This window comes from Urocampus carinirostris, chromosome 13, assembly GCF_059441175.1.
Source record: "Urocampus carinirostris isolate Australia breed hairy pipefish chromosome 13, RoL_Ucar_1.0, whole genome shotgun sequence".
Taxonomy (NCBI): Eukaryota; Metazoa; Chordata; class Actinopteri; order Syngnathiformes; family Syngnathidae; genus Urocampus; species Urocampus carinirostris.
The window spans coordinates 38871184-38893827 of record NC_142361.1 but is presented as its reverse complement, the minus strand read 5'-3'; the positions used below and the strand labels follow the sequence as shown (position 1 = coordinate 38893827).

Sequence of the window (22644 nt, the reverse complement as noted above, 5' to 3'; positions counted from 1 at the left end):
GAACGCTGGAGCTCTGACAGAGTGACCGTCGGGTTCTTGGTCACCTCCCTGATTAAGGCCCTTCTTCCCCGATCGCTCAGTTTAGAAGGCCGGCCGGCACTAGGGAGAGTCCTGGTGGTTCCAAATGTCCTCCATTTACGAATAATGGAGGCCACTGTGCTCATTGGGACCTTCAAAGCAGCAGAAATTTTTTTGTATCCTTCCCCAGATTTGTGCCTCAAGACAATTCTGTCTCGCAGGTCTTCAGACAGTTCTTTTGACTTCATGCTTGGTGTTTGTGCTCTGACATGCACACTCAACTGTGGGACCTTATATAGACAGGTGTGTGCCTTTCTAAATCATGTCCAATCAACTGAATTTACTGCAGGTGGACTCCAATTAAGCTGTAAAAAGATCTCAAGGATGATCATTGGAAAAAAGATGCACCTGAGCTCAATTTTGAGCTTCATGGCAAAGGCTGTGAATACTTATGTAAATGTAATTTCTTGGTTTTCTATTTTTAATAAATTCAAAAAAAGTAAGAGTAAAAAAAAAACTTGTTCACATTGTCATAATGGAGTATTTTGTGTAGAATTTCGAGATAAGAGATTAAATTAATACAATTTGGAATGAGGCTTTAACATAACAAAATGTGTGATCGTGTGTGCAATCCTTTCCCTTCTGTGAGAAACGTTACGCGAGTGGGTCCTGTTTCCGTTCTGAGGGCGGCAGTAGCTTAAGAGGTAGAGCACTCGTCTTGGGATCAAGGGATCCCAGTTCGAATCCCGGCTTGTCGAAGTGTCCTTGGGTTAGACACTGAACCCGTAATACCCGCAATAAGCAGGTTAGCGTCTTACATAGCTGCACGGCCGCTATTGGGAAATGTGAAGTACATTGTAAAGAGCTTTGGGCTTGAAAAGCGCTATATAAATGCAGATCTTTTCATTTTCATTTCATTTCGTTCTGACAGTATTTACTACACAAATGACTGTATTCATATCGGACGAATGACTTTGATTGGGAAATACAGCTTTCCTCTCCTCCTCCCTCACGCAGTTTGTGAGTCAGTGAATTTTCAGTGAATTTGGCTTCGTTCCCGTCGTCGCTGCAGGAGGAGTTTCCTGAAGAGACGAGAACTTTATTGATCAAAACATAAACGGGGAAAGGAGAAGCTAACTTACTGAAGTGAGACCACTTTTGTGATCATTCAACAGGTCGATTATAGAGATATTGTTTGGACGCATGGGAGTTCTCCAATAAAGTTCCGTTCCGACCTACCTGCTAAGTTGCACAGCGTGACATTGATACACTTGTACAGCATGGACCTCATAAAAATCAAAAATATCTCCCACATATTCCTAGGTGGGTTGTAAACTCAGAGACAAAGTTTCCGGAAGTTTTGGATTTACTTTTACTTTTGCAGAGGTCCAATATTTTTCATTTAAGGGCTGCAACAAATAATCGTTTTCATAAATGTTCATTTTGTTAATTTTTTGTAGATTATTGGCTAAACATGAACTGGTGTTTAGGTTTCAAAGCATGAGTTGTTAAGATTAAAATACTTTAACACGTCATAGAAAATAAGGGTGATAATATCGATAACCTCGTCAGTAAATGGACAGACCTATGTCGGGACCAGAACGGAAACAGGACCCAATTGTGTTACGTTTCTCACAAGTTTTATTGAAGGAAAGAGGAAGGGCTGCGTCCATGATCTGGTGTTCGGTGGACACGGGAAGCAAGTCGCTCTCGGACTCGGACTGTGATCCGAAAACGGGAGTGGACCTTCCGTAGCGAGCGATGCGGTGTCGGGGACGGAAAAACAGGTCGATAGCCAGGACAGGAGAGCAAAAACGTGGTCGGGGTCAGAAACGGGTTGTAAACCGGGACGAGAGAGGAGACGTGGTTGGGGTCAAAAATGGATCGTGAGCCGGGATGGGAGAGGTGACGTGGTCAGGGACAGAACAGGTCGTAGCCGGAGACAAACAGGAGAAAAAACGGGACAGGTGGGAGTCAGGTTCGAAAAAGCTTGCCTAGTGTTGAGGTTGAGCGTGACATTTACCACAAGTTTCATTGAAAGAGAGAGGAAGGGCTGCGCCCACGTTCCGGTGTTCGCTGGGCAAGGGAAGCAAGTCGCTCTCGTACTCGGATTGTGATCCAAACAGGGAAGTGGATCTTCCGTAGCGAGCGATGGCGGTGTCAGGGATGGAAAAACAGGTTTTTAGCCGGAACAGGAGAGCAAAAACGTGGTCGGGGTTAGAAACGGGTTGTAAACCGGGATGAGAGAGGAGACGTGGTTGTGATCAAAAATGGGTCGTAAGTCGGGATGGGAGCGCAGATGTGGTCCGGATCAAAAAAAAAGATGAAGCCGGAGACAGACGGGAGTAAAAACGGGACAGGTGGCAGTCAGGGTCGAAAAAGCTTGCCTAGTGTTAACTGAGGTTCGCAGAGGGACTGACAACAGGGGATTGACATGACAGGGTTCAAATAGTGACAGGGAGCCAATCAGAACCTTAGCGCCAAATGAGCGGGCACAGGTGCTTCACATCAGTAATCATGACAACCTAACCTTTAAAACGAAATGGTCGAATCATGATGAAACCATCTACAGTTGTTTGAAAGAAATATTTTTTAAAGTGATTAAAAAAGGAGGCAATATTTATTGAAATTATTATTATTAAAATACATTTACTCATAGATATTTGTTTGGGAAAAAATTCAAACATTTCAGACTGTCAGGACCAGAACGGTAACAGGACCCACTTGCGTGACATTTACCACAAGTTTTATTGAATGAGAGAGTAAGGGCAAGCAAGTCGCTCTCGTACTCGAATTGTGTTCCGAACACGGAAGTAGATGTTCCATCGCGTGCGATGGCGGTGTAAGGGGGCGGAAAACTGGTCGGTAGCCGCGACTGGGAGAGCAAGACATGGTCGGGGTCGGAAACGAGTCGTAAGCCGGGACGGGAGAGCAGACGTGGTCGGGATTAAAACAGGTCGTAGCGGGAGACAAACAGGAGGAAAAGACGGGCCAGGCATGAGTCAGGGTCTAAAATGGCTTGCCTTGTATACACGGAGATTCGCAGACGGACTGACAACAGGGGGTTGACAGCACTGGTTAATAGTCAACTGGGGGTTATAGCTTGTGGTCACAACTGTACATTTAGTTTTAGGCCAGACCGGCACGCCTTTTGACAAACGTTCTTTCAGCCAGTACCCAGTAGGATCTGGGGAAATGGATTATGGCCGCCCGAGTGCAGTTAATCTGGAAATAGCAGATGCACGCGTGTAGTTCATTAAGGTGGCAAAAACAAGAGAGGAAATACTGTAAAGCCCAACATTAATCACCGTTTTCAGCCCCCGCTCTTAGCAATAGTCGACCGGAGCTATTGGACCGCGGCCAGACAGTGCAGTTCATTTAAAACACAATGGCAACAAACTTCAACAGCACAAACCGAAAAAATGAGACTACACTCATGCATCCAGTGCACAGGAAGCAAGACTTGGACTTTTGTTTAATATTTTAATAATTTTTAAAGTCGACAGGGGCTATTGGATCGCAGCCACACAGTGCAGTTCATTTACGGCAGGCCACAATGGTAACAACAATCAACAGCACAAACCGAAAAAATGAGACTACACTCATGCATCCAGTGCACAGGCAGCAAGACGTGGACTTTTGTTTAATATCTTGATCATTTTTAAAGTCGACCGCGGCTATTGGATCACGGCCGCATAGTGCAGTTCATTTAAGGCAGGCCACAATGGTAACAACCTTCAACAGCACAAACCGAAAAAATGAGACTACACTCATGCATCCAGTGCACAGGCAGCAAGACGTGGACTTTTGTTTAATATTTCTATAATTTTTGAAGTCGACAGAAGCTATTGGATCGCGGCCACACAGTGCATTTCATTTAAAACAGGACACAATGGCAACAACCTCCAACAGCACAAACCCAAAAAATAAGCTCCATACTCATGCATCCAGTGCACAGGCAGCAAGACGTGGACTTTTGTTTAATATTTCTATAATTTTTTAAGTCGACAGGAGCTATTGGATCGCGGCCACACAGTGCAGTTCATTTAAAACAGGACACAATGGTAACAACCTTCAACAGTACATACCGAATAAAATAAGCTTTACACTCATGCATCCAGTGCACAGGCAGCAAGACGTGGACTTTTGTTTAATATTTTTATAATTTTTAAAGTCGACAGGGACCATTGGTTCACGGCCCCACAGTGCAGTTCATTTACGGCAGGCCTGAATGGGAGCAACCTTCAACAGCACAAACCGAAAAAATGAGACTACACTCATGCATCCAGTGCACAGGCAGCAAGACGTGGACTTTTGTTTGATATGTTTATGATTTTTAAAGTCGACAGGGGCTATTGGATCGCGTCCACACAGTGCAGTTCATTTAGGGCAGGCCATAATGGTAACAACCTTCAACAGCACAAACCGAAAAAATGAGACTACACACATGCATCCAGTGCACAGGCAGCAAGACGTGGACTTTTGTTTAATATTTTTATAATTTTTAAAGTCAACAGGGGCTATTGGATCGCGGCCACACGGTGCAGTTCATTTAAAACAGGACACAATGGCAACAACCTCCAACAGCACAAACCCAAAAAATAAGCTCCATACTCATGCATCCAGTGCACAGGCAGCAAGACGTGGACTTTTGTTTAATATTTCTGTAATTTTTGAAGTCGACAGAAGCTATTGGATCGCGGCCACACAGTGCATTTCATTTAAAACAGGACACAATGGTAACAACCTTCAACAGTACATACCGAAAAAGAAAAAGCTCTACACTCATGCATCCAGTGCACAGGCAGCAAGACTTGGACTTTTTTTATTATCAGCACTACTACAGTTTTATGACTGTGCCCGACAGAAAAAAAACATGTCATACGCTTACAAGCTCCCCTCTACGATGTAATTATAGTCTGCTTGTCACATAATAATAAACGAGCCACAAAGTTAACAGTAGTCATAATTCACGAAAGGTCTCGTGCGGCAATAACGTCACGATAGTAAGGTTCATTAACAATAATGTCACTCATTTCCGATCTTATGGGTCCTTGCATGTTCATAGTGCGCCAAGAGCAAAGTCCCTGAAAAACAAATCCCATTTTGCCAGTTAAAAAGCTTCGCCTTTTGTCTCCTACGCCTCATGTTCACTGTAGATGTCAGGACCAGAACGGGGACAGAACCCACTTGCGTTACGTTTCTCTCGGTTTTATTGGAGGAAAGGAAAGGGTTGCACCCACCATCCGGTGATCGCAGGTCGCTCTGAACGCGGGAGTGGGACTTCCCTGGCGAGCGATGGCGGTGTCAGGAACGGAAAACGGGTCAGTAGCCGGGACAGGAGAGCAAAAAAACGTAGTCGGGATCGGAAACGAGTCGAAAGCCAGGAGAGGAGGGTAAACGTGGTCAGGATAAAAAAAAAGATCGAAGCCGGGGAACAAACGAGTGCAAAAACAGCTGGGAGTCAGGGTCGAAAAAGCTTGCCTGGATTAAACTGAGGTTTGCAGACGGACTGACAACAGGGGATCGACAGGACAGGGTTTAAATAGTGACGCCAAATTAAAATTCCACCCGCTTCCTTTTCTGGGGGCGACCATTTTGAGAGTCATTCTCAAGTGTTGACAAGCACATCGTGTCAGGACCAGAACAGAAACAGGACCCAATTGCGTAGCGTGCACCGCAAGTTTTATTGAAGGAAGGAGGAAGGGCTACGCCCACGATCCGGTGTTCGCTGGACGCAGGAAGCAAGTCGCTGTCGTACTCAGATTGTGATCCAAACTCGAAAGTGGATCTTCTGTAGCGAGCGATGGCAATGTCAGGGATGGAAACGTTTTGAGGATAATCAAGATGCTAAATGGCTTCAAGTCAATAAAGACCTCCCAAAGCGCTTTACAATATGCTTCACACTTTACCCATTCACACACACGCTCACACACCAATAGGGAGTCAGCCTCCAAAAGTTTTGAGGATAATCAAGATGCTAAATGGTAAATGGTCTGCATTCATATAGCGCTTTTCAAGTCAATGAAGACCTCCCAAAGCGCTTTACGATGTGCTTCACACTTACCCATCCACTCACACTCACACACCAATAGCAGCGTCAGCCATTGGGGGCCACTACCTGCTTAACCGGGGCATTAGGGATTCAGTGTCTTGCCCAAGGACACTTCGACATAACACGGAGGAGCCGGGATTCGAACCTCTGACCATTTCATCCAAAGACGAGCGCTTTACCTCCTAAACATACGGTTTTTTTTTTTTCCTATTTTTTTATCATCGAGAAAAGAAACAAGGTTGTTTTTTTATGACATGGTAGCTGCAACCAATGTTCCCCGTAATTTTCCAGGGCTCTGAGCGTTCACACAAAGTCGCTGAGCAACGCTTGAAACAACAGTGAGGAACGGCAATCCCAAGTGTGGCAACTAAATCATTATCAAACATGTCCAAAACTTCTTTTTTTTCTCTTCCTCATCTCATCTCATCAGCTGCACCGCTTATCCTCAGTAGGGTCGCGGGTGGGGGGGGGGGGGGGGGGGGGGGGCTGGAGCCCATCCCAGCAATCATCGGGCAGTAGGCAGGGGACACCTCGAACTGTTTGCCAGCCAATCGCAGGGCACACAGGGACAGACACCTCGCTCGCTCATTCACACCTAGGGACAATTTGGACCGGCCAATTCACCTGAAATCCATGTCTCTGGAATGTGGGAGGAAACTGGAGTGCCCGGAGGAAACCCACGCAAGCACGGGGAGAACATACTAACTCCACACAGTAAGTCCGGTAGCTGGATTTGAACCCACACAGGAGGTTCCCAAGACCTTAGAACTGTGCCACACACGGGCTAACCACTGCCCCGCCGTGCCGCCCTTTTTCTCTTCCTTTTGTTTCCTTTTTTCTCAGCTTTTCACGACTTTTTCATTTTGGTATGTTTTCCTTTTTTATTCTATTCCCCCCCTTTTAAGTCATTTTGTGCATAGTTTTCCATAATATTTGGTCATGTTGGGATTTAAGAAGCAAAAACAACCTGAAGAGCCGTTTAGGACCCGAAAGAGCCGGTTCCTTTTTGTGAGCCGAGCCGAAGAAGCCGGTTCTTGACAAACTCTACTAACTTAACTCGACTTCGTTCTACTTCGACTCGACTTCAAAATACCGCATTTAGGACACATCGACAGGGGAACCTGTGTATTTTTACCTTCATGCACTGTAACTTTAACTTAAAACGCTTCTTAATTAGTAATTTCGAGCCCTCATTTTTGTGCGCTGGCTAGATTTTTTAGAGGGAACACCGGCTGCAACCCAATCTATTTTTCGGACTATTTCCGTTGCTATGGTAATCAAAACTGTCACTGACAATGGCAAATCCTGTCACCAACTATAAATCTCTTCTGCATTGTTGTAGCGAGTTCTCCCTCGAGATTAAGATTAGCACCGAAGCCACTAGTTGTGTTTGTTTTATCGGAAGGATTAGCAAAGAGGGATTTGTGTGGTGAGGAAAAATTGCACGGTCAAACCATTTGTTTTGCGTTCTGTTATAATGCACTTCTCAGAACTCCTGACAGTGCCCTAATCCAAGAATTTGACCTTAACAGGAAGTCTATAATCATATCAAAACATACCCTTGTTGGCTTAGATCAGGGGTGTCAAACTGGTTTTAGCCGGGGGCCACAAAAGCTATAAAAAAAATCTCCCGGGGGCCAAACTAGTAAATTTAAGGGAAAGAGAGAGGGAGAAAAAGACAGAGAAAGAGAGGGAGGGAAAGAGAGAGCGATAAACAGGGAGAACAAGGGAGACAGTAACAGTGAGAGAGAAGAGGGAGCAGAATAGTGATATAGATGGAGAAGAAGGGGAAAATGAATAGAGAGAAAGAAAGTGAAAAAAGAGAAAGATATAAAAAGAATAAGAGAAGTGAAACGACAGAAAGAAAAATAGTCGGCAGGAGAAAAAGAGACAAAGTGAGGTGAGAGAGAGAGAGCGAGAGAGAGAGGGAAAGAGAGAGACGAAGAGATAGAGAAAGAAAGAGTGAGAGAGAGATAGAGAAAGAAAGAGAGAGAAAGAGAGAGACAGAGAGATAGAGAAAGAAAGAGTGAGAGAGAGACAAAGAGAGAGAGAAAGTAAGAGTGTGAGAGAGAGAGAAAGAGAGAGAGAAAGTAAGAGCGTGAGAGAGAGAGAGAGAGAGAGAGAGAGAGAGAGAGAGAGAGAGAGGGAGCAGAATAGTGATATGGATGGAGAAGAAGGGGAAAATGAATAGAGAGAGAGAAAGAAAGTGAAAAAAGAGAAAGATATAAAAAGAATAAGAGAAGTGAAACGATAGAAAGAAAAATAGTCGGCAGGAGAAAAAGAGACAAAGTGAGGTGAGAGAGAGAGAGAGCGAGAGAGAGAGGGAAAGAGAGAGACGAAGAGATAGAGAAAGAAAGAGTGAGAGAGAGAGAGAGAAAGAAACAGAGAGAAAGAGAGAGACAGAGAGATAGAGAGAGAAAGAGAGAGAGAGACAAAGAGAGAGAGAAAGTAAGAGTGTGAGAGAGAGAGAAAGAGAGAGAGAAAGTAAGAGTGTGAGAGAGAGAGAGAAAGAGAGAAAGTAAGAGTGTGAGAGAGAGAGAAAGAGAGAAAGTAAGAGTGTGAGAGAGAGAGAGAGAGAGAGAGAGAAAAATAGAAAGAAAAAGAATTAAAGTGTACATTAGAGAGAGAAAATAGAAAGAGAGCAAGACAGAGAAAAATAGTTAGTCAGAGAGAAAAGAGAAAAGAGAGAGAAAGAGAGAATGAACAGGAGTAAGGAAAAGAGGGAGGAATAAATAAAAAAGAAGTGAGTCAGAGAGAAATGGAGAAATGCTACCACTATTGTTTTGCAAGTGTTACCTGGCTTTGGTGACCGGTGGAAATATTTAAAACTACAGATCGTTTTCCTCTTGCGCTTCTCTCACTGTTGCCTTGCGGGCCGGATTTAAACCATTGGTGGGCCTGATCTGGCCCGCGGGCCGCCTGTTTGACAGCTGTGCCTTAGATAAACGTGCAAGGAATTGTCAGCATGCTATTAGCCAAAACGACAAAGTCATATTTATTTGTTTGGCCCTTAATCACAAAGAGTCTCAAAGGGCTGCACAGACCACAGATTATTGCAAACCACAGACTTTTATGACAGCATCCCCTGATCTAAAACCTACATGAGGGCAAATAATGCACATATTATCAAAATGAGATATAGGTTATTCATATGCTATTGAGTAGAAGTGTGTTTTAAGCTTATATTTAAACATTTCCACTGAGGTTGCAGATCGAATCTCAGGGGTAAGAGCATTCCACAGCACCGGGGCCTGAATGGAGAACGCTCTAGAACCTTCGGTGTCAGAACCAGAACAGATACAGGACCCAATCGCGTGACGTTCTCTGGAAATAGGGAGTCATGCACGTTAGGAAGCCAGTCTGGCGTGGAATGACAGGAAGCCAGAGACCGACGAGATCGATAACAAATCAGGATAACGAAAATAAACAGGAGAAACTAGACGGGAACAAAAAACCGAAGTAACTAACAAACAGGACAAAAACAGACGAAATCAAAACTGGAACCCGGAATTAAATAGTACAAAAATAAACGGGAACAATACCGGATTGTAGATATCACAGGAAAACAGAGAGCAAGAGAGCGCTCAGCTTAATATTGAAAGAAATCCAATCTCTCAACGAGCCGCAGCGTGTGTCCGACGGGCGGGGCCAATTGGGCACCATGGCAACCGTGACACACACAAGCGGGGCTAAATGGGCACCATGGCAACCATGACATGCGGATCTCTTCTTGGCTCTTGGGATAACGAGTAGACCAGCGTTTTCAGAGCACAGGCTCCGGATCGGAACATAGGGCAAAATTCAATCTGAAAGATATGAGGGAGCAAGTCCATGCATGATTTGTATACTACCAACAGAACCTTCAAATCACATCTTAAGCTAACAGGGAGCCAATCCAGGTTAGCTAAAATCAGGGTCATGTGATCAAATTTTCTTGTCTTAGTTAAAAGCCTCGCTGCAGCATTTTGTACCAGCTGAAGGCTCTTGATGTTGGACTTCGGGGGACCGGAGAGTAGTGCATTACAGTCATCAAGACAGGAGGTAACACATGCGTGAATTATAATCATAGGATCGGACTGGGACATCATGGGACGAATTTTAGCAATGTTGCGAAGATGGAAAAACGTTGTTCTAGTAATATTCTTAACGTGTTGTCACGAGGAGGAGCGGACCAGAACGGAGGCAGGAAGGGAGAACTCAATTGCGTTGACGATCAAAACTTTTATTCACCAAAATAAAAGTCGTCCAAAACTCAGGGACAAGACAGAACAAACAGGCTTTAACTAAAAACGTGCAAACACAGGTTTCTTCCGACTCAAACAAACAGGACAGAGCAAACAGAACGGGAGATGCAGATAGAAAATGCAAATCAGAAAATGCAATGAGCCAGCACCCGCAAAACCCACAACCCACCCTTAAGTAGCACACACACGTAAATTAGCTGATCTGCTTCAGCTGGTGCCCAGGGGGCGGGGCCAGCCTGTCGCCACGGCGACCATGCTGGACATGACACGTGTGTTTGAAATATGACCCCTCAATTTTTGACTGAGTCACTCTGGGTGATATTCCATTTGTCGATGTTCGGAGCAGTTTTTTGAGAAAAATGTAATGACATCATCAATGCAATTTCCATGCTTAGAAACGTTAGCATTTATTTATCTTAAGGAGAAGATTAGCGAAGCCGTTAATCAAGTGCAGCAGCCGTCCACCGTCTTCACGATTTACCGGAGTGTCTCATGATACTCATGCATATTCAGCTGTTCCAGTGTGTTTGTGTGAAATACTCCAAAAGCTGCATGCTCTTTCCACACACTCGTATTGTGGAAAGAGACTGTCATGGAGATTCATGGCCTGGTTGCCATGGTGACACTTGGCAAATGCCTGCAATAGACTGTTGTACCTGCCGGTGGTTTCGATCAAATAAACATGGCTAACGTGCATTTATTAGCTGTTATTTTTTCATGGAATTATTGCTTGGAATCAGGGTTGGGTAGGGTTACTTTAACTGGATTACTTTCGAATACTTTTGGATTACTCCAATACCAAATATGCTCATAAAAGAGAAAAGAAACTAAATATGAATAAAATTATGACCAGGGTTGGGTAGGGTTACTTTAACTTGATTACTTTCGAATACTTTTGGATTACTCCAATACCAAATATGCTAATAAAAGACAAAAGAAACTAAATATGAATAAAATGATGACTCACAACACGTGGTAAGCTTTCTCTCCTGGCTTTGATCTCTTTGATCTCCGGCAAAACTAACATGAAATGCGACAGAAACCAGGGTTGGCTAGGGTTACTTTAACTTGATTACTTTCGAATACTTTTGGATTACTCCAATACCAAATATGCTAATAAAAAAGAAAATAAACTAAATATGAATAAAATTATGACCAGGGTTGGGTAGGGTTACTTTAACTTGATTACTTTCGAATACTTTTGGATGACTCCAATACCAAATATGCTAATAAAAGACAAAAGAAACTAAATATGAATCAAATGATGACTCACAACACGTGGTAAGCTTTCTCTCCTGGCTTTGATCTCTTTGATCTCCGGCAAAACGAACATCAAATGCGACAGAAACCAGGGTTGGCTAGGGTTACTTTAACTGGATTACTTTCGATTACTTTTGGATTACTCCAATACCAAATATGCTAATAAAAGACAAAAGAAACTAAATATGAATAAAATGATGACTCACAACACGTGGTAAGCTTTCTCTCCTGGCTTTGATCTCTTTGATCTCCGGCAAAACGAACATCAAATGCGACAAAAACAAAATGAAAATCAATCCAAACAGCTTGCCGACATCATTTTTGCCGTTTCATGTATTCCGTTACTCCCCAAGCCTGCACAAAATTTAGTCATTTTTTTCCTTTTTAGTTTCTTTTGTCTTTTATTAGCATATTTGGTATTGGAGTCATCCAAAAGTCATTGAAAGTAATCCAGTTAAAGTAACCCTACCCAACCCAGAAGAGAATTTACATCTGTCTCCTTGGCCGCGCTCCTAACTCTGTGGGGCCCTTCCCCAACCAAACTGCATTTATTTAGGCAGAACAAAGAAATAAAGAAGGAAACGCCTTTTTGGGCGGTACCAATATTTGAAACAGAAACGTGATACCATGAAATGAAATGAAATGATCTTCATTTCTATAGCGCTTTTCAAGTCAAGACTTCCCAAAGCGCTTTACAATGTGCTCCACATTTCCCAATAGCGGCCGTTCAGTCATTTTACAGTCTACTCAGTATTTCATCAAACAACTGACTTTGGTCTATTTAGCTAATTCTTGCTAACCTGCTTATTGGGGTCATTAGGGGTTCAGTGTCTTACCTAAGGACACTTCGACATGTAATAAGGAGGAGCCGGGATTCGAACTGCGATCTCTTTATCCCAAGACGAGCGCTCTACCTCCTGAGCCACTGCCGCCCTGGTTTAAAAATACACACTTTTTGGCGAAGTAGTTTAAGCCCACTTTACATTGGCTATGGTCAATTTTTTTGTGTGTTTTTTGATACTTTTTTCTATTTCTTTGTGTTTGTATACGTGTGTGTCTTGCTGTCGGTCACCCCTCTTGAGGGATATGACCAAGGTAGGTAGATAGATAGATAGATAGATAGATAGATAGATAGATAGAACATGCCATCTCCTGGTTCTCATTCCAGGACTATGTTGTTTCCTGGTTCTATTTCCTGGTATCGTAAGGATTTAGGATTAAAGACCCAGGCTGAGGTTGAGGTCGTAAACTTATACGACCTATCCCCTGATAAGCGAAAACTAATGGATGAATGAGTGGGATTTGTTGCAGCCCCATTAGTAAATGTGGTGTGTAATAAAGAAACGAATCTGGGCTGATTCTGCAAAAAAGAAAAGTGTTTTGTGATTTTGAAATATACGTTTAGGGAAATTCCCTTACAAAATACAAAATAATCCTACACCATATTTTTTTTCAAAGGTGTTTATCTATGTAGTTTAACGTGTTATATTGTACATGTGTTTTGTGATATCATATATTGTTAATTAACATTTTGTTGTGAGATCCTGAGTTGCTCGACATGAATGAGCTTTATTATAAAAAAAGTTCAAAAATGAAGTCGCTTGGATGTTCACTGTAGAAGGAAAAAATACATGCGTTTTCTAATTCAGATTATGAATTCATTTTCTGCATTCAATTATTGTTGGTAATATACTGATTAAAGGGATAACCACAAACCTGTCTTTTTTCATTTTCTCATTTTATACTTCCTTTTTTTCTTAACTTCTTTATACAACAATAATGATCCGTAATATAATGCATCAAAGCAAGTGAGCCGTTTAAGAGCCGGCTCTCTTTAATGAGTTGAGCCAAAAAAGCCGGATCTCTAAAAAGAGACGGACTTCCTTTCACTACACAACTACCACATGAAATCCGATGTTGTTTAAGACCACATGTATTTCAAATTGACTCAATCCACCCCGCCTGTTGTTTTCAGATCAGAATGACTTACGGCGCTTTCGCTTTGTTCACGTGTGATCGGAATGATGCATGATGGGAAATCCCCAGGCGGCACTGTAGCCTCAAACCGCTCGCTTCGTTTGCAACGAAAAAAACGATACCGAGATAGAGGCTACCGCGGCGAAGTCGTTAGACTTGATTGATTTGATAGTCTGTATATACCGGATGGTACCCATCATTGACAAATTTGCGTTTTTCTGTACAGATTTTCTTCTACGTCGTACTACGTCGTTAAAATGCATCATAAACATACTTTGTACGGTAAAAACGTTCAGGTTCACGGTGATCACCTCTGCTGGTTTGTGGCAGTCAAACCGAGAGAAACACATCCCTGACGTAACTCAGTTTAGCTCTTTGAAAGAGCTATTAAACCTGAAGCCATGGGGCGGCAGGGGATTCAAACCCTGACCAGTCACTTTGATGCAAAAGTCCGCCGCGAGCGGACCTTCTCGAACGATGTTGCTGCCTTCAAGGCACAGAAATATCTCCAAAACCGCAGTTTGAATCCTGAGTGTGACACATCAACATTGCTAAAAGCAAATGACACCATACACTCTTCGGCTGGGGGTGATTCAACCTAGATGATGTAATTACCTGGAACTGATGAATCATTTCTGGCATGAATTCCATACCTGTCAACCTGTACGTTTTTATGTACAAAGTACCGTATTTTCCGCACTATAAGGCGCACCGGGTTATAGGGCGCACCCCCAAAAAATAGTTTTTGGTCCTATATTTTCCATACATAAGGCGCACCGGATGATAAGGCGCTACAATGGGAACGTGGACAAAACAGTCAGATAGTTCAGTCCAACTTATTACCCCCTTAACATTCCCAAAGCTTGCAAAGAAGCAAATACGTGTCTCGGACATGTACGGAAACGGTGTCTGTACGATGTCACCAAACAAACATTTCTTAGTTTCCGTTTTATTTTTTGCTGGCAACTGTGTGGACAGCAAAGTAAGAATTTTATTGTGCAGGGAAACGGGGTTCTTTACTGTGCATATGACAATAAACACTTTGATTTGGATTAAGTTTAAAAATAGACTTATCACAGAAACATCAAGATCGTTCTAAAACAAGATACCGGGAAAATATAAAGCCGCCTAGCTCACCTAAGTTCTTTTGCAGCCATCACGTTCAATAATGATTCGTAACCATGGTCTTCTTACAACAGTGAGTGTAGTCAATCCAGGAGAGTAAAACATTTACAAATACAGAATAGTAAAAAATGTTTTCTCTATGCCGTAGTGCAACCCAACGTGTGATTCACATTCATCTTTTTCGGCCAATTGCAGGCTTTGTTTCGCCCCTTTAGCCTATGCGAGCCTGTAAATGATCAAAAGGATCCACCCCCTTTACCTCCGAATAACTTTAGCCAATAGTGACTGATTCAAATGACACATTGGTTAGGAAATGAAACGCTGGTGTATATATATCCCAACATACACCGCGCACTACTTCGCCTTTGGGGGAAAATCTAGTCGGCGGCTGCTTGCCTTAGTTGCAAGACTTTGCGACTTAATATTGATCCATATATAAGGCGCACTGTATTATAAGGCGCATGGTCAGCTTTTGAAAAAAATAAAGGCTTTTAGGTGCGCCTTAGCAGCACGGCGGCGCAGTGGTTAGCGCTTGTGCGGCACAGTTCATGTCATGGGAACCTGTCGTGGGTTCAAATCCAGCTCCAGACTTCCTGTGCGGAGTTTGTATGTTCTCCCCGTGCTTGCGTGGGTTTCCTCCGGGCACTCCGGTTTCCTCCCACGTTCCAAAAACATGCATTTCAGGTGAATTGGCCGGTCCAAATTGTCCCTAGGTGTAAATGAGTGAACGAGTTGTCTGTCCCTGTGTGCCCTGCGATTGGCTGGCAACCAGTTCAGGGTGTCCCCTGCCCACTGCCCGGAGATGGCTGGGATGGGCTCCAGCCCCCCCCCCGCGACCCTAATGAGGATAAGCGGTACGGCTAATGAGATGAGATGAGATGAGGTGCGCCTTATAGTGCAGAAAATATGGTACGTTTATTATGTATTTTAAGACGCGTACGACGTACAAGAAAATCTGTACGGAAAAATGCAAATTTGTCAATGATGGGTACCATCCATTATACACAGACTATCACGAATCGGCAAATCAATCAAGTCAGTTCGCCGCGGAAGCCTCTATCTCGGTATCGTTTTTTTTTCGTTGCAAACGAAGCGAGCGGTTTGATGCTACTGTGCGCATGCGTCTGCCGCCTGGGGATTTCCCATCATGCATCATTCCGATCACATGCATTTCAGGTGGATTGGCCGGTCCAAATTGTCCCTAGGTGTGAATGAGCGAGCGAGTTGTCTGTCCCGGTGTGCCCTGCGATTGGCTAGCAACCAGTTCAGGGTGACCCCTGCCCACTGCCCGGAGATGGCTGGGATGGGCTCCAGCACCCCCGCGACCCTACTGAGGATAAGCGGTGCAGCTAATGAGATGAGAGATGAGACAATTGTCCTCTCAGGGAATATACCTCACCTCATCTTATCATTAGCTGCACCCGTTATCCTCAGTAGGGTCGCGGGGGTGCTGGAGCCCATCCCAGCAATCATCGGGCAGTGGGCAGGGGACACCCTGAACTGGTTGCCAGCCAGTCCCAGGGCACCTAGGGACAGACAATTCGCTCATTCACACCTAGGGACAATTTGGACCGGCCACCTGAAATGCATGTTTTTGGAATGTGGGAGGAAACCTGAGTGCCAGGAGGAAACCCACGCAAGCACGGGGAGAACATGCAATCCCCACACATTGGGTTCGATCTCATGACTTTAGAAGTGTGCCGCACACGCGCTAACCACTGCGCCGCCGTGCTGCCCAGGGAATATACCACAGTCCATTATTTAAACTTCACTTTAAAAGCCCTCTAATGAGATTTGTCGGTATTCTTCCAGTCCTTTGTGCCTAATGGTAACATTTGCACACAATGCATGACCGGCTCTTTTTTCCCCCGCTGTCCATCTGTTGCAGCTAAGAGAATGTTTTTGATGCGGCACGAGGCTTTGACGTAACCGTCTGAGTCAGCGCCGTCCACCCGAAGCAAATAACACAAATTCAGGCGTCAACTCGCTGGAGTCGTAGTACGTATCCTCGTTTCACTCCGCTTTTCGTCATGGTCACGATGTCTCTGTTGATGGGACGACCCGTAATTGCCAAGAAACATTATGCAAATCTGTCTTTCTGCTCATCAGCATTTCTGCAGGTCAGTGCTCAAGCTGGTGTACAAAATGCACAAAAATCTATAGCTGCTGTAACCTCACACATAATGGATAGTATCATAATGGTCCAGTCCAGAGCTGGGAATAGTATGCATACCTGTCAACCTGTATGTTTTTCCTGTACAAAGTACGTTTATTATGCATTTTTGTACGACGTACAAGAGAATCTGTACGGGAAAACGCAAATTTGTCAATGATGGGGACCATCCGGTATACACCTATCACCAAACGGCAAATCAATCGAGTCAAACGAGTTGGCCGCGGAAGCCTCTATCTCGGTATCGTTTTTTTTCGTTGCAAACGAAGCGAGCGGTTTAATGCTACTGTGCACATGCGTTTGCTGCCTGGGGATTTCCCATCATCCATCATTCGGTGGTAGTTGTGTCGTGAAAGGAAATCCGTCTCTTTTTAGAGAACCGGCTTTTTCGGCTCAACTCATTCAAGAGAGCCGGCTCTCAAACGGCTCACTTGCTTTGATGCATTATATGACGAATTATGATGTTGTATAAAGAAGTTAAGAAAAAAAGGAAGTATAAAAGGAGAAAATGAAAAAAGACAGGTTTGTGGTGATCCCTTTCATCAGTATATTACCAACAATAATTGAATGCAGAAAATGAATTTATAATTTGAATAAGAAAATTCTTCTTACCGTAAATTCCGGACTTTAGAGCGCACCTGATTATAAGCCCCACCCACCACATTTTAAGCGGAAAACCGATTTTGTACTTACACAAGCTGCACCTGTATATAAGCCGCATGCGCCCACATTAAAACACGTAACACAATCACAAAAGTGACACAAACCCGACTTTAAGACCCGCGATTGTAAATGAATATAAAGTTGACATTCCAAAAACCTCAACCGGCAAAATGAACGGAAAATGATACAGGTACTTAAGGTTTGATGCAGACCTGCAGAGTCCGGGTCCCGTTGAAAGTAATCCAAGGAAAAAAAGTGTTTATTTCCAAAGGTAAGGGTGGGAAAAATATATATCCACTATTGTCCGCCGCGTCCACAATCACGTCTCACCTTTACTCCACTTCCCGTCAGCCCCCGTTTTTTTCGCCCCTTCGAAATTAAACAGGACAAACGAGACGGGAACAAAACTGGAAACCGATATTAAACAACAGGACAGACAGGATTGCTATCAGATACATTTTGATGTCACTTGTTTTGTTGTGGTGTATTTATGATTTACCTCAAACCTGCATTTGGAACAGCGTGACCTGTCATTGAACTACAGCCCAGTCAGTGAATATCTTGCATTAAACTCAATAAATGTAACTTGTATTCAATCGTATAAAATCCTTTAGTGTCGAATGTATAAAATTCTTCAAGATGAAGACTGCCTTCAGCAAACCAGCGTGAAACAGTTACATTTTGATGTCACTTGTTTTGTTGTGGTGTATTTATGATTTACCTCAAACCTGCATTTGGAAAGGCGTGACCTGTCATTGAACTACAGCCCAGTCAGTGAAAATCTTGCATTAAACTCAATAAATGTAACTTGTATTCAATCGTATAAAATCCTTTATTGTCAAATGTGTAAAACCCTTCAATATTAATGCTGCCCCCAGCAAAACCAGCGTGAAACAATTACATTTTCATGTCACTTGGTTTGTTGTGGTGTATTTATCAGGGTTGGGTAGGGTTACTTTAACTGGATTACTTTCAATTACTTTTGGATGACTCCAATACCAAATAAGCTAATAAAAGACAAAAGAAACTAAATATGAATAAAATGACTCAATTTTGTGCAGGCTTGGGGAGTAACGGAATAAATGGAACAGCGAAAATGATGTTTGGATTTATTTTCATTTTGTTTCTGTGGCATTTTATGTTAGTTTTGCCGGAGATCAAAGAGATCAAAGCCAGGAGAGAAAGCTTACCAGATTCTGATTCAGATCTACTTTATTGTCATTCTAGTACACGTGTATACAGAACGAAATGTCGATACATCTGACCCGCACAGTTTCCTCGAATGTACAGATATAAGTAAAAGTTGTATTGTATTATGGCTACGTATAGTATTTTACCATAGTGCCGATAGTGCAAGAGGAGTAGCTAACCAGAAGTGCAAAATGGGCAGTCAGGTTAACAAGTCAGGTAAACAGTAACATTAACACTGTAACAATAACGCTGTAAGTACAATAGTGCAGAGAGCAAATGTGCAAGGAGTGGCAAGCTATAAAGAACTGCCGGTAGTGCAAAAAGTCAGATTAGCAGCCGTTAAGATTTAGGTTAACTATATGTTAGATTGACCATTTAACAGTCTAATGGCCAGGGGGACTAGACTACTGCGGAACCTGGTGGTCCTGCACCGCACACTGCAGTACCTCTTCCCAGAGGCTAGCAGAGTGAACAGTCCATGATGGGGGTGAGAGGGGTCCCCGATAATGTTTTTAGCATGGGATAGGCAGCGCTTCTGGCCAATGTCCTGAATGGAGGGAAGTGTAGTCCCGATTATTTTCTCTGCTGTCCTCGTTACCCTCCTCACACTACCCCAGTCGGTAGCGCTGCAGCCTCCACACCACACAGAGATACAGCTGGTCAGGATACTCTCTATGGTGCCCCTGTAGAATGTGATGAGGGAGGGTGGGGGCAGGTGGGCTCTCCTCATCCTCTGCAGGAAGTACAGGCGCTGCTGTGCCCTGTGCTGTGCCCACGTGTTGTGAGTCATCATTTTATGCCTTCCCCTCACTTTTTTCCTCTCATTAGTTCTCTGTGTTATTAAATTGTGTGTCCTATTTCAATCGGCCTGGTTCATTGAATTCATTGTCTTAGAACTAGTGATTCATATCAGAACTCAAATAACTCAAAGTAATGTCATTTATTTTGTTTTATCATTGTAGAAAATTCTAGCATCCTTCAGAGGAAAAAAAGATTGATTGTGAAGCACCAGGAAAGCCTAAAGGCAAATTCGTAAAAATCATTTGTTTCAATCCTAACAATTTTCTAAATTAAAGCTTACCACGTGTTGTGAGTCATTATTTTATTCATATTTAGTTTATTTTGTCTTTTATGAGCATATTTGGTATTGGAGTAATCTAAAAGTCATTGAAAGTAATCCAGTTAAAGTAACCCGACCCAACCCTGTTTATGATTCACCTCAAACCTGTCATCAGTTTTTGGGGGTGATATTTGTTTTGGTCCTACACGTAAAAAAATAAAAATAAACTCAGACCAGTTGTCTCTTTAAATCAACCTGCTGTGCTGATGTGCCCTCAAGCTGAAACGGTAGGAACCATTTCCACCTCTGCGGCAGGGAGTCTGACCAAACAGGCACGCTTCATAAAAAAGGGGGGTTCTTCTCGGTGCTTTGCACTGGATTTTGTGTTTTCTGATCTCCATAGAGAATAACACATTTTTTATGTTTTTGTTTTTTATGGTTTGTTCTATGTGCGTTATCTATTCCACGCGTCTCCCCGCACAAACTGGGGATGCGGTGACTCAATGTGAGTGTTGTTTGCTTTCAACCCGCAGAACTCCGTAGCGGTCGCCTCCATCCATTTACCTCCGGCTGCTCCGCGCACCTCCTCCACCTCCTCCTCCTCCTCCATCGCGCAATCTGTTGATAACTCCACTTGCAGGCTGCAGTTTATCGTATTCCGCAATGGAAAACTCTTCCCTTGCACGGGGAATTCGTCCAACCTGGCGGACGACGGCAAGCGCAGGAGCGTGTCGACACCAGTTGCTTTCACCAAATTAGGTAAAGGCAAACTACGCCACATGCGTCATCTTGGGGGGTCTGTTTTTTAGATCATGCTTATTGTATTCCTGATATTATTTTCTCTGTTTTTGGGGGGTGCTTTCTGCAGATGGCTGCAGCCTGGGGAGCACCGTGCACTCCGTGACGATCGCACTCCGCCACTTTGCACTGGGAGTAGAACCCACAGCAGCCTACTGGGATTTTGATTTACTGGACGGGCATGGTGGCTGGAGGGCAGAGGGCTGCCAAATAACGGGCTCCGGGGGGAACACCACCACCATTCATTGCAGCCACCTCAATAACTTTGCCGTGCTCATGGTGAGTAAGTAGCGCGGGAGATTGCCGCGAAGCACCCTCCCCCTTTTTTTCTCGTGTACTTCTTCCAGCCTATAATGGGTGGAAAACATCGTTTGCCGATAAAGAATAGCGGGAGTCACGTGTTGCAAGGGGGCATTTAAAAGCTGCCCTTGTTGTTGGGGTCTCTGCAGATTCGTCAAATACATGGATTATTTTTTTTGTACCGTGCATCCGTAATCTAGATTTTTGGATTGAATAAACGGGAATATAAGCGATGATGTGGGACGGAAGGAGCGCCTGGCAAGTAGCGTTTTAATTGGTCGCTGGGAGAAAATGTTCGGACTCTGAATCCTTAGCATGGCTCATTTGTGCGGCTTATGTTGAGCTGAACGCCGGCAGAGATGCATCCTCCGGACGACCTGCCCCCTCCAAGCTCATTTTCGGGATAATAAGCGACGTGCAACTGGGAAAAAAAAAAAGAAAATCGCATTGCCCGGAGTCGCTCCATCCATGCACGCAGCCGTCTTGTCACCTACTCTTCTTTTTTAATTTTTTTTTTGGGATGAAAAGAAATCCTCCGGATGTTTACCGAAGAGTGGGATTCGATAGACTGGGAGGTCAGTACTCGGCGGAGCACGCACTCTCGTCACCCGCTTTCCAAGTTGATTTTTTTTGGGGGGTGCTTTGCATATTTTATGAAGCTTGTTGGAAATCAGCTGGCTGGAAAAAAGCCGCATTGAAATGATAAAGTGCGGTTGTGCAACCTTGCGTGTGCACTCGCTGTGTATGTGTGCGCGTAATGCGTCCGTGGAGAATACTAAACTGTTAGTCGATTGACGCAAATGCGGTGCAGTAATCGCGTGTGTTTTACCCCCGCGCGTGTTCTAATCATGGCACGGTGCGGCTTATAATCAGCGCCGTGAACTTCAATGCACGTCCGTCTTGCGGATGGTGCGTTTGCGTGTAATCGTGTATGTGTAACGCAGCGGTAGCGCTGTTGGAAGCCGATTGCGCGTCAGTGAATGCAGTCACCACACCCGCCTGGTCTCTGCAGTATCCGCCGAGAAGATTCTCCTTTCCAGACCTGTGACATCACGCAGCCTTTCCCTTTAAGGATTTAAAATAATGTCGAGATGATGTTAGTTGTTTTTGGCAGTGGTCTATATGATAAACCCATTTTGTTTGCTGACAGGAGACCTGTTGCTTTGTGTGTCACGCTCAGAAACATTGTGAACTAGGTATTCTCTGATCTAACACGGTCAAAATGCGAGGAAATAGAACAAAACCTCTATAGATTTAATCCCCTGTATTCCAATTACACTGGAACCTTAGTTCTCGACCATAATCGGTTCCAGAACCCTGTTCGAAAACCGATTTGTTCGATCACCGAAATCATTTTTCCCATTAAAGATAATGTAAATCGTTTTAATCCGTTCCAACACCCTGAATGTTTACCCTGAATGTTTAACGTAAACATAAAGCAAACCCGGGCTAATCGTACGTCCGCGTTATTGTAATCTTCCGTACGAAAGATTACGCTAACATGAAGGTGTAAAAATAAAAAAAATCAGGTCGTTTACAAGTCATTTAGCACCCGGGTCTCCACAACAAGTGGTGAGCGGTTCATTGGAAAGGGGGCTGCGTCCCAACACCCTGAATGTTGGGCTCCGTTCCAACACCCTCAATATTTACCTTGAATGTTTAACGTAAACATGAAGCTAACCCAGGCTAATCGTACGTAAGGTTTGATGCAGACATGCAGAGTCCGGGTCCCGTTGAAAGTAATCCAAGGAAAAAAGTGTATATTTCCAAAGGTAAGGGT

General features: G+C 43.8%; 1 protein-coding gene across 1 annotated transcript in view; it reads left to right on the top strand.

The window, feature by feature from the left end:
* The window catches only part of adgra1b (adhesion G protein-coupled receptor A1b), a 336527-nt gene that overhangs the window by 189251 nt on the left and 124632 nt on the right, over positions 1 to 22644 (top strand). The window contains exons 13-14 of the mRNA XM_088351215.1: positions 20300 to 20525; positions 20635 to 20843. Of these exons, the coding sequence (XP_088207341.1) occupies positions 20300 to 20525; positions 20635 to 20843 (435 nt within the window). The remainder of the gene's footprint in view (positions 1 to 20299; positions 20526 to 20634; positions 20844 to 22644) is intronic.